General features: G+C 48.4%; 2 protein-coding genes across 3 annotated transcripts in view; both read right to left on the bottom strand.

The window, feature by feature from the left end:
• The window catches only part of LOC125699990 (SPARC), a 123,152-nt gene that overhangs the window by 68,288 nt on the left and 43,250 nt on the right, over positions 1-11,614 (bottom strand). The gene's annotated exons all lie outside the window — the stretch shown is intronic.
• Positions 1-11,614, bottom strand: part of FAT2 (FAT atypical cadherin 2) — a 48,068-nt gene that overhangs the window by 22,547 nt on the left and 13,907 nt on the right. The window contains exons 3-9 of the mRNA XM_048960090.1: positions 11,049-11,363; positions 6,068-6,129; positions 4,903-5,214; positions 4,094-4,304; positions 2,091-2,230; positions 1,069-1,344; positions 428-638 (exon numbers count right to left, since the gene is read on the bottom strand). Of these exons, the coding sequence (XP_048816047.1) occupies positions 428-638; positions 1,069-1,344; positions 2,091-2,230; positions 4,094-4,304; positions 4,903-5,214; positions 6,068-6,129; positions 11,049-11,363 (1,527 nt within the window). The remainder of the gene's footprint in view (positions 1-427; positions 639-1,068; positions 1,345-2,090; positions 2,231-4,093; positions 4,305-4,902; positions 5,215-6,067; positions 6,130-11,048; positions 11,364-11,614) is intronic.

Here is an 11,614-nt window from a genome sequence, read left to right as displayed (position 1 = left end):
GAGAGTGCTCCCCTTTCCTCAAGGATGTGTTTTGTGGTAGAACTAGTGGAAGGGATGGTGGTGGTTGTGTAAAGGCAGTACTTTTGTCTAACAAGGACAGTGATCCGTCGCTCCATTCCCAAGGGTTGGAAGATCAGATCTTAAGTTGTTCTAACTTGTCCATTCATATTTTTCCTTAGAACAGTGACTCAGCAGTGTCCTTTCTGAGGAAGGATACTAACGTTTCATAATATGGAAATTTCTTACTAGCTATAGTTTTTCTCTGGATAGAAAGGAAATCACAGTGTAGAAACAGAATGGTGGAAAAAATGGCTTTTCACCATTCTTTGCAACAACTAGCAAAAGCTGGGTGGTAGTTTGGTCACCAGCTGGAGAATGGAAGTGCATGCATGCTCCTAGCCAAACCACCTTGCTACATGGCCCTCACCTGCCTGCAGAGAGTAGTGGATTTCAGCATTGGCTCCTTGGTCCCGATCAAGGGCTCTGACTTGCAGAATCTCTGTGCCCACTGCTGCTGAATCCAGCGCTTCTGCTTCATAATGGATGCTGCTGAACTGGGGAGGGTGAAGGTTGCAGTTCTCCACGTGGATGATGGCCCGAACAAAGTTCCTCTTGATGGGGACCTCCTGGTCCCGTACCTGAGTGACAGAGAAAGGGCAGGTAGGGTCAAACTCTAGGAGCAGGCAGGTCTTCCAGGATAAGGCTTCCAGAATTTCATCAGGGCTCTTAAAAAGGGTGATTTGTTTCATTGCTATCAAAACTTTGGATGGGGATGAGCCTGCAAGTTTCAGAGCCAAAGCGCAGCCTTGGAGGAGAACGCAAAAATTAACAAATATGCACTGTGTATTCTTGTACAAGAACCCAGTAGCCCTCTGATTAAATTAGCTGTGTGATGTGCTCAGACGTTGCTATTTATCCAGGATTTGGTAAAGATTAACACCCTGCTTTCCTCTTTCCTGTCACTCTAGGCAAATTCTGTTTGAAAGACTAGAATTAGCCTAAATTTCTTAAGCAACCAATACGTCCTGGTGCAGCTGGCAGATTTGTCAAGGTTTGGATAGGACTCACCATCACTGTCAGGGTGTGCTGTGGCATCGGCTGGGAACTGAAGCCCTCTGCTGTTGTGAGGGCCCCACTGCTGGGATCCAACTGGAAAAATCTTGTGCTTTTGGGGTCCATGCTACCATGGATGGTGTAGATGAGACCTTTGCCTTTGTCTTTGTCTGTGGCGCTGACTTGAAGGATCTCCCTTCCTGAGGGGGTGTCTTCAGGAATCCTCACCTCATAATGGCTCTCCAGGAACTGGGGGCGGTGCTGGTTGATGTCGATAACGTGGATAAAGGCCTGTGGGGAAAACAGCTCAGTAAGGGCAATGTAACCTTGAGTGCTACTGGACTTATGGAGCCCTGCAAAATCTCCTGATTCCTTTTGACTGGGCCTCTGAGCCCTGTGACTATCACAGCTCCTCCAGCACTTGGGCCGTCCATCCATGGTGATTTGATCTCGTACCTTGGCTGTCCCCAACCACCATACTGACACTGACTGCATCTGAGGAAGTCCCGACCACGTGTAATAGTTTGCTTCCTTTAACAAACCTGAACATGCCATGGGTGTTTTGCTCAAGCAGGTTTCTTGACATCTGCCAGTGGCCTTGAGTGCCAAAATAAACATGGGGATGAGATGCAAGGTGGCAGGGAATGCGCAGCAGGGAAGGCAGGGCTTTGTTTGTTTATTTGGAAAAATGCTTGAAGATATTATCCATTAGCACTGCATTCACAGGAACAGTAGTGTTCCTCACTCATCCTCCACAAACCTTCACAGTGAATTTCCCACAGTAAGAATCACTGATGGGTGACTCATGTTCTAGGCCTTTGCGTGTAGAGAGGGCTGGATTTTTGGCTTCTTTTTATGTATGAAGAAAATGGTTGGTGAAAAATTAAGCTCTGAACACCCTTTCTGACAGTAGCTAAAAATGGGTGAATCTCAGCAGCTGCAGGAACTGGTGCTCAGGAACAGTGAAGTCAGAAGAAAGATTCCCTTTGGCATATACTGACTCTGTATGGGGTTTCTACTACAGCATAAAGCATTACCTGAGTTTTGATGGTAGTGGACCCATCAGTGACTTCTACTGTCAGGTTATAGCTTGACTTCTTCCTTGCATCAAGGGCTCTTGCAATGACCATACTGCCCGTACTCTTCTCAATATCAAAATCCATGTCATCGTCACCACCTGGAATAAGAGAGAAATGAAAAAAGGGAAACGGTGGGACAGTTATGGCTAGATTTGTCTGGAGCTAGCTGCAAGCAGGGCAAACATATTCCAGGAGCTGCCTGGAGATCTGAAGGATGAGGATCTCCCCTCCAGACAGCACACACAAGCCACACATCAAGCTCACACCCAGCCACAGAGAAATGTGGCATGCCAGGCAATGCACCTGGAATGAGGATGTGTAGGCACTCACTCTCGGCATTCAGCTCATCTGGGGTTAGTGCCAGAAGCAAGGCTTCCTCCAAATCTAGAAAGCCAATGCTAAATGTGAGGGATGGACACAGGAGACAGGGTGCACATGAAGAAGATGGGCAAAGAGCTAGCAGGACATGAAGACAAAGGAGTGTGACAGGAACAACAAGGGGATATACAGAAAATGAGGGGGAGGAGAGGAGAATGGATGCGTGGATGCACTCAGTCTCCTGGCTGGATTTGCAAGAGGCCCATCTGACCACTGATTGATTTGCACAAGGTCTCCAGCTATGCACCATCATGAGCTTAGCATGGATCAGCAGCCTGCAGGGCTGACCCACAGTCGTGCTGGCCTCCAACTCAAGGTCACACCATGGGCATGCCAGCAGTGGTCTTCATGGCCACGGCCAGAAGCCTGTGCTCTACCCAACAGCCCAACTCCTGAACAGTTGGAGAGGCAGAAGGTGCTTCCAGGGTGAGCAGAGCCATTCCAGATGGTCATGGAGTGCTGGAACCGCAGGCCCAAGCAGCAGAAGCTGTCCCTCATGCTGTTGCTGCTCAGCCCTGGCGTGGCAGCCCCCTTCTCATGCTTCACTTGCTGATGGTCTTTCTCTGTCATGCATGAAGCACATTGTTCTGGGATTGGGCTAAAGAGAAGTAGTGCTCTGCCGTTGTATCCTAGCTCTTAGTTCCTCCATTCTTGGCTACCAGATGCTCTGGATTCTGTTTTGTGCTCTTACCAGCTGGGGAAATCTTGGCTGGTTGCTAAATTACATACCTTCCCTTGCGGGAAAAGTGCAGTGGTTGCCAGCCATCTGGACCAGCACTTTCCTGCCGGGAAGAAAACAGAAGGAAGCAGAAAAGAGGAAAAGAGAGAGATCCAGGGTTGTCTTTCCCTGGCAGAAGAGAAGAGGACTCCCTCTGTGTGCTGCCAAAGGGAAAGAGGAAGCCCAGGAAAAGAGAGACAATAAAAATGCTTCTTGGTCAGAGTTTTTGTGTGAGATTGCAGGCAAGTGCAGGTATGTGGTGGGATAACATTCAGAGGAAGACACTGTTATGCTGCAAGCCCACACAGACACTGGTAATGCCAGGCAAGACTTGCACTTGCACACCACCTCTTGTGGCATTGCATTTCTTGTTGCTTAACTGCATTTATACACTATTATCCCTGCCATGACATTCTAACGGGGAAAGCTCACCCAATTAAGGCTTTGATGAGGGCTGGCCCTGCAGGCAGTGTCAGGAAGAGGCTGTGCAAAGCAGATTAGGGCAACACTTCAAAACAGCAAATTACAGGATCACAACTGGCCTTTGTTCCTGGACAAGTTCTGCATGCTCACTGCCTGAGACCTGGGGATGACAGCCCACGTCCCCGCTGCTCTGTCACCCAGTGTCCCAGAGGGGAACACTGGCAAATCTCAGAATGTCATTACAAAAAGAGTGTTAGATAATTGCACTTGGCAGCAGAGCCCTTGGGCAGGCAGTGGTCTATTGATGCCTTTTTTGTGTCTGAGAAAGCTTTCTTTGTAGCTCACCTACACCTAAAGCTTCATTAGCTCAGGTACATGAGCGTTGGAAGCCAAAGAGCCAGCGCTCCAGACACCGTGCACCGCTTTCATTTCTGCATCTCACCTGTGATATTAAACCACACTTGGCTGGGACCCATCTCGATGCTGATCACTCCCACCATATGGTTGACGGGATCCGTTTCCATGACAGCAAAGTTAAAGTGGGGCTCATCGAACGCCAGCGGCTCTGAGGAGGGTCCGGGCCGTGCCACCCAGCTGATGTGGAGCCGCACGTGGGAGGAGAGCGGGGGGCTGCCGCCGTCTGTGGCCTTGACCTACCGAGAGATGCAAGGTGAGGGTCTTCCAACTCAAGCAACTCTATGATTTTGTGATGTACTGGATGAATTGGGGCTGGAAGGGTATACAAAGCCCTGTGGGAAGCTGCTTCTCCCACCCACCAAGTAGGAGCCTCGAGCCCTGTGTGTGCCCTAAATCCCACAAGATAAATCTTGTCCTAAATCCATGTGTCCTAGGTGGAGCACAAATTCGTCTTGGGCATGGGGCAAGTCTGCTGGATCCAAAGCAGAGAGATGGGTCGCAGCCCTTGTTCTGAAGGCCCACAGGGTATGGGCGAGCTGCAAGCCTGAAACTCACAGACTGTTTGGGTTCAGGTCCACCTCTGGATGAGACATGGATCACTGTAGCCATCACTGGGGGTGCACTGGACAGTCCTTTTAAATTTTCTCCTTCATTTTTAATAGCTTCTTATCTTCCATGTTGCCTCTCCCCTCTCCCGCCCTTTCTCCCAGTTTCTGTAGCCCACCCTTATCTGAATCAAGTTCTCCCACTGCTGCTTTTCACCCACCTCTTTTCTTATCTTTCCTGTCTCAGCAGCCTTCCCTCTACACCCACTCTGTTTCCCTCTCTTCTCACCGTGAGTATGTTGTATTCAGAGGCAGGAAAAGCCCTCCTGGAGAGCACCATGCCGGTTATGGGGTTGATGGTGAAGATCCCTTCCTCCTCCTCCTCGATGGTGTAGGTGACCTGGCTGTTCTGGCCCTGGTCACGGTCTGAAGCAATAAGCCTGTAGACTGGCAGTGGTGTCTCTGAGGCTTCTCTCTCTGGGAGCTGCACCATGAAGAGCTTGTGGGGAAAACTGGGAGGGTTGTCATTGGCATCCAGGACTTGTATCACCACTCTGCTGGTGGACTTCAGGGCTGGGTCTCCGTTGTCAGAAACAGCCACCTGCCAGCAAGCAAAGGGACAGAGCTGCTTGTTGTGACCTAGGACATGAGCAGCCAGCCTTCATCCTGAAGGATAATACATGTTGCCTACTACACTTCATCCTGAGAATAACAGGGTTTCCATGTGAATCTATCTTTGTATCTCAGAATTTTCAGAGCCCTTTCTCCTTTCTACAAAGCTAAACCTCGTGGCTGAAACTTGCACTGCCCAGTGCTTGCGCAAGGACAGGGCAGTGTGCCTGCAGGGCTCCTGCCTGCAGCAGCTCAGGGCAGAGGGTCAGGCATTGGTCATTAGGAGCTGCACGCCTGAAAACACCTGTATCCTTTGGCTGACCTAGTTATCACCTATCCTCTCTTTGCTGTGCCTGTGCGCACTCCCATCACATTGCACTGCAGAGGAATTTTTATCCTCAGCTGCCTTGGAAGACACAGAACACCTTCTGGTCCCCATAATGTAAGTACACGTGTCTCAGAGCAGCTGGGGATGGAGGCAGGCATTGCAAAGCTACAGAACAAAGTGTGGTACAATGAGACAAATCAGGGTGGATTTCTCTGGCTTCTTCTTTCTCTAGTAATTTATTATCCAACCTCCTAGAGGACAATTCCAGTCTTCTTACATTCCCACAGCTTCCAGAACAAGCCTTTCGCTCCTGTTTTCAGCAAGGAAATAATAAACCCCACAGTACTGCTGCAGCTGTCTCTTAGGGCAACGCACACCGTTTAATTAAGTTTCCCAGCAGTTGGGAGCTGATGGGATGAGATTCCTTCTCTGTGCTCCAACATGCAAGGAGAGTTCTTTGAGGACTTAATACACTTGTAAGTAAATAAAGCTAATTACAATCATCATTACCTACCTCTAGGATATGTTCAGCCTTGTATTCTCGATCCAGCTGCCGTGAAGTTGTAGAAATCAGACCTGCCAAGAAAGAAAGAGCCTTTGAGCTTCAAGAGTCAGTGCCCAGGGAAAGCAAGGGCTGACCAGATCCCCATGTATCCAGTGGGTTTGTTTCAGGTTCCTGCTGTGATCAGAAGCAGATTCCTCAAGGAGCAGTTTGTCCGCTGCAGATCATTGGGTGAAGAAGCTGCCCTCTCCTCCGAGTGCAGAGGCCATGGAGGATAGGGGACCCCTCCCGGATCCCAACACATCTCAGATCCCAGACCTGTACCAGATCCCATAACGGCTGAGGGCTGTGGAGACCTTGTGGTGAGGCACTTGGTGAGAAAGGCTGCAGAACCAAGAAAACAAAACCTTTCTTATGCCTCTAAGTAAGAAACATTCTGCATGCGCTGGCAGAAGTTCGGCCTCTAAACGTGTCTCAACTCCTGTTTTCCCCGTGTTGAACCTTGCTCCTTGTAATTTGCAGTGTTTTGACAAAACTTTGCCTTCTGTCTTGGGAAATACCCTCCCTTCTACCACTAGAATTTGAGTCTAAAAATAAGGTACATTGTTGATGGTGTTGGTACATAGTTTGAGCCTTGCCTGATAGATGGGGTGAATCCCCCAACACCTGCAAGATTTGAGGGGTTTCTAATAAATACACATTGGTTTAACTGCAGGGAATATCTTGGATGCAGAAGGGAAAAATACGGCTTTTATGAAATAGTTTAAACCAAAGTTTAATTGCCTCCTTTTGGCCCAGGTGAGTAGATGCAAGTATGGAAAGGATGGAGCTGAGGTTTGAGTTTCCATATCTTGTTTGGGAATAGTCCTTACCGTATGCCTTTATTCCTCGCCTTTGCTGAATTGAAACTCTGGACCATTTGCACAACTGCTTTACAGTACTATTTGGCCCAAAGCCAACAGGTTTTAATTAATACCATTGTTTTCAGTTGTACTGGGGCTCTTTGGTATATTGCTGTTTAGGCATGAGAAAATTTCCAGTGGCTGCAGGAAACACCAGGCAGCTGAAGGAGGAGTGCAGAGCAGCTGCTTGGAACAAGGCTGTTATTAACTGTTTCCACTCGTTCTCTTGGATTGCTTGTATTTGGCACCAGGCACTGAGCTGAGCATTTATTTCATGCCTTTACAATCATAAATCAACACTTTTGCACGGTGACAAGATGATCTGGAAGAGTGGATACCATGGGTTTTTTTTCCTTCCTAATCCTCCTATTGACATCTCAGCAGGTGAAGGAGACTCAGCAGTAGCCAGGGAGCCACTTTCTTCGCTGGTGAGAGGCTGTAGGGTTCTGACAACAGCCAAATGCTCAACGTGCATGGAAATATTCTCTTAGTGGGGCTCAAAACAGAATTGCAGCAGCTCTTGACTGAGATCTCTGATGCTCTGCTCTGCATTATCAGTGGGCTGAAGAGGACATGGAGTAAAGTCAGAAACTCAGCAACTTCATGGAATGATTTATAATTTTGGTCTAACAAGTCCACAGGGCACGCTGGATATTAATAACAGAGCCAACCAATACCCGTGAGTACACTGTGGATACTTCCAGTTTACCTCATTGCAAAATTCAGTTGCAACAGACACTCTGTGTGCACTTGGTTGCTGCATGTCGGCTGTTGGAAGGTAACTTAAACCACTCTAAAGAGATTATTTGGATCTGCCTGGCCACACCCTGGAATTCTTCTGTGACCTCATGATAAAAATGAAAGGAACAAGCTCATAGCTGAGATTCTTACAACCAGGAAAGGATTGTAGTGATGGCACATGAACTGGGACTTAATGGTTGTCCCGAATGTCTGTAGAAGATGCTCTGATCTCCTGAGGAAACTGCTCCTCCCTTTTTTCTGCCACCCCATACAATGGAAAGTGCCCATTTAGTTTTTAATGAGAGTGTTTTATGTGCATGTGCATGTGTGTGCCTTTCCTACACCTCTGGAAAACATCAGCCAGCCTGTGCAACGGGATTTGAGGTGGCACTGAAGGTTTCCTCTAGAGGCTGAATGAAAGTGCTGAAGGTCCTGACTTCATTTGGCCGGCTACCTGAGCTCAGTGTTCACCTGAGCGTCCAGAAATGATCCCTTCTGTCACTTTCCCAAGTCCTGCCCTTGCAGCATATCTATGCACAGCAGTGGGAAAGGCTTGCCTGTGATTCTCCTGCTCGCTGCCTTGAAAGCGGAGAGAGGAAGGCTGGTCGTGTTGGAACAGGAGCAGCAAAATTAACAGTGCGTTGTTGTCAGGGAATAAAGAAGAGTAATAACTTCTGCTGGCAAGAGCAGGGCTGGGGTGGATGTTGCTAGCCCCCCACCCTGGCTGCAGGGAGGAGAATCTAAAATAGTTAAAATAGCCAGAATCAGGTTTCCAAGCAATTGAGCTTTCGCAAGAGCTGTAGAAGGGAAGAGGCTGTTCCCCTGAAATTCTCTTTCTCTTGTCCCACTGTTGTTTCCACTTTACCCTCTCCACTCTCCTACCACCTCCCCTGCTGATCTGTCCCATGCTCATCCTGTGGCACATTGTCAAGGAAGCAGCAGTGTCACCATCCCTCAGACTCAAAGATGCTCTTCCATGCAGAGAAATGCACGGAACATCTGGTGCCTATGGGAAGCCTGTGGGCACTGACTCAACAGGAGAATCACCAGAGTAGGTAGGAGCTGGAGATGAATAGGCCAAGAGAGAGGGACAGCCTTCCAGCAAGATGGATGGCTCTGTCCTGACTCTTCCTGCCACAGTCTCCTAGTTCCTCTCAGTCCTGCTTGGACTGGAACTTGCTTCACATCAGTGACTTCAACTCAACACAAAACAAGCTGAAAACTCTTCCAGCAGAAGAATCCAACCTCTCGCTCTCTCCATCTCTCTATCTCTCTATCTGTCTCCCATAAATACTGCTCTGCACCAGCTGCCAGCTTGGGCTGGAGAGATTCCATTGCCCATGGCAGAAAGCTTTCATCTCACTGTGCAGTTTTATTCCCTCTTCTCATTAGCCTTTCATTTATTTTCCCTCTTTTTTCTCCACCCTCTTGAGAGCTGGAAGAGCTTAGAGATCTTCTGTGGTAGTTCAGGGCTGCTGGAGGAGCCAAGCTCTGCTGAGGGATCGTTGTCATGGCCACCTTTGTCTCCTTCTAAGGCCTCAAGAGAACAAGCCAAGGGGCTTTGCTGGGTTTGTGTCCACTGGCCAGCCAACTCCTGTCTTGAGGTACTGAACCAAATACAGAACAAGCTGGCTCTAGGAACAGAAACAAGTTACTTGTGGTAGGGTGGCACCATGCCCACAGTAATTGTCCAGGGCTATTCTGCAGGGTTATTCCGGGTGTAGACACGCCTGCTGTAAGAGTCAGAGCAGTCCCTAATTCCTGTTAGTGCACACAGTGTGAACAAGTTTCCTCCTCTCCCTCTACCAGGGGGTTCCCACCAGCAGAATCCTGCTTAGGGGCCACGGGGGCTTGCTGGGCTGACCCCTGGCCCCTGTGTGCCTGAGTGCTGGCAAGATGGATCACATAGATCCCTGGCATCTCAAGAACTGAAACATGATTGGGTCTGTTAATGATGATTTCCTCTAGATAATAAGGGAAGCATGCATTTGAACAACGGAAGACATGTCATAACTAAATGAATGAAAATATCTCGTGATTTCCAATAAACTGCCTGCAGCTCAGAGATTCAGACAAGCTGTGATATTTTTCCTGGCAGCAGTAGAAGATGACTTCTCTTCCGATACTCTAAGCATGAGGATATACACTGCTCAGTTTATGCCAACGTTTGCAGGTAATCATTTGTTCTTTCAGATAACACACATGTAAGGAAAGGAGAACTGAATCCTCGTCAGGCTTGGAAGCAGGCCTTCAAGCAACCTCACACTCAGGGTTTAAAGAAGAGACCTCCAGCAACTGGCCAGGAGATAAGATCATCTCACGAGCTTCTTACAGGACTGACAAACATATCACTCTTCACATGCAAATTATCTGACTGCAGAGAGAGATGGATAGGAGATGACTCACACCTGAAAGAGCTTTTTTTGTCTAAGATGGGAATTAAAGCATTGGCTTAGAGGTGAGGTACCTCACTAGTAAATGTTTGGATTTGGCCAGTGTTGATTGTTTTAGCATGAAACACAGTGACCTTGGAGTCCAGCTTCATAGGGCTGCGCTCACACCGGAGTGAGCCATCAGCTAATGTCACTGCCTCAGCCTTTTACTGTACATCCCGCTCCTTCCCCTTTGAGAGCAGGCTTCTCTCCCACTGCAGTAGTGAACCGCTTTTATCACCCGCAGGAGATCAAAGTCATACAATTAATCCTCTCCCAAACCCAGGCTTTGTGCCCTCCCTTCCCTCTCCTCCCAGGAGCTGATAGAGCGAAGGGCACGGAGCAGCTTTCCCTGCCAGACTGGCCCGATGTCAGCGCTCTGGGATAGTTTAAGGAAGCTGTTTACAGTAAACATCAACTGATTTTTGATGGTTCTGAAAGATCTGGTAATTAATCCCCAGATGAAAGATACAGTCTAGGAAGATGGCAGCAGAGGCTTACTGCACTGACTGCGCTAATGGAACCGGGGGATGGGTGGAACCTTTAGAGGCAATGGGATTCGTTTTTATTAATCCTGCCTCACTGGCTCTCAGGAGCAAACAGTCACCTCCAGTAGGGTGTTTCCTGGCTCAGGCTGTGCAACAGCTCGGTTGTTTATAAGGGGGAAGAACAAAAAAAAATATCCTTGGTTCTATGAAGGGCTTTGAACACAACACATTCGTGCCATCTGGCTGCAAATGGCAGCCTCCAGGTGGAGGGTTTCAGTGGTCAGCCTCCACACAGTGTATTTGGAGATGGACTTTTCCATCAGAAGGAAGGTGTGACAGTGCAGCTGTGTGGGCTGTTTCTATTGAGCACATAGCATCTTCTAGGCATTGGAAAGACTCAAAAACCAGAGTTGAGTTGGGCCACTCTTACCTGTCACAAGGTTAATGGTGAAGAGTCCTTGAGGATTTCCAGTTAGGATGTGAAAAGTCAGTTTTCCCTCTGAGCTAGAGTCTGGGTCTAAAGCATCGAGCTGAAGGACAGATGTGTTTGGTGGGGAATTCTCCATCACAGAGGCATAATAAACAGGTCTGGACATCTGAGGAGGGTTGTCATTGGTATCTGTGACTTCAATGTAAATTTCAGTTGCAGAAGACAGAGGAACTGTTCCCAGGTCTAGGGCTAGCACTGTCAGCCAGTAGTGAGATGTCCCTTCTCGATCAAGTGGTCCGATGGTCCTGATGGTGCCTACAATGAAAGAGAGTGCTTGTGAGGCATCTGCAGAACTCAGACCACTTTGTCTTCAGTGCTACACCAGTTTGCATTCCTGGTCTGCTTACTGTGTTTCATGGAGATATAAACATTGGCACCAGCCTTGCATGCTGTGACACTGTGTGGCAGATAGGGGCTTGCTTGTGTTGGAGGTAATTTGGTGCAAATGTGAAGGGGAAGGCCTGGGCAGTTTGGGTGAGGGTTGACATGGATTTTACGCTGTTTAA

The sequence above is a fragment of the Lagopus muta genome, chromosome 14 (assembly GCF_023343835.1).
Source record: "Lagopus muta isolate bLagMut1 chromosome 14, bLagMut1 primary, whole genome shotgun sequence".
Classification (NCBI taxonomy): Eukaryota; Metazoa; Chordata; class Aves; order Galliformes; family Phasianidae; genus Lagopus; species Lagopus muta.
Note: the sequence above shows the minus strand (reverse complement) of the source record. Positions and strands in the feature narration are given on the sequence as shown.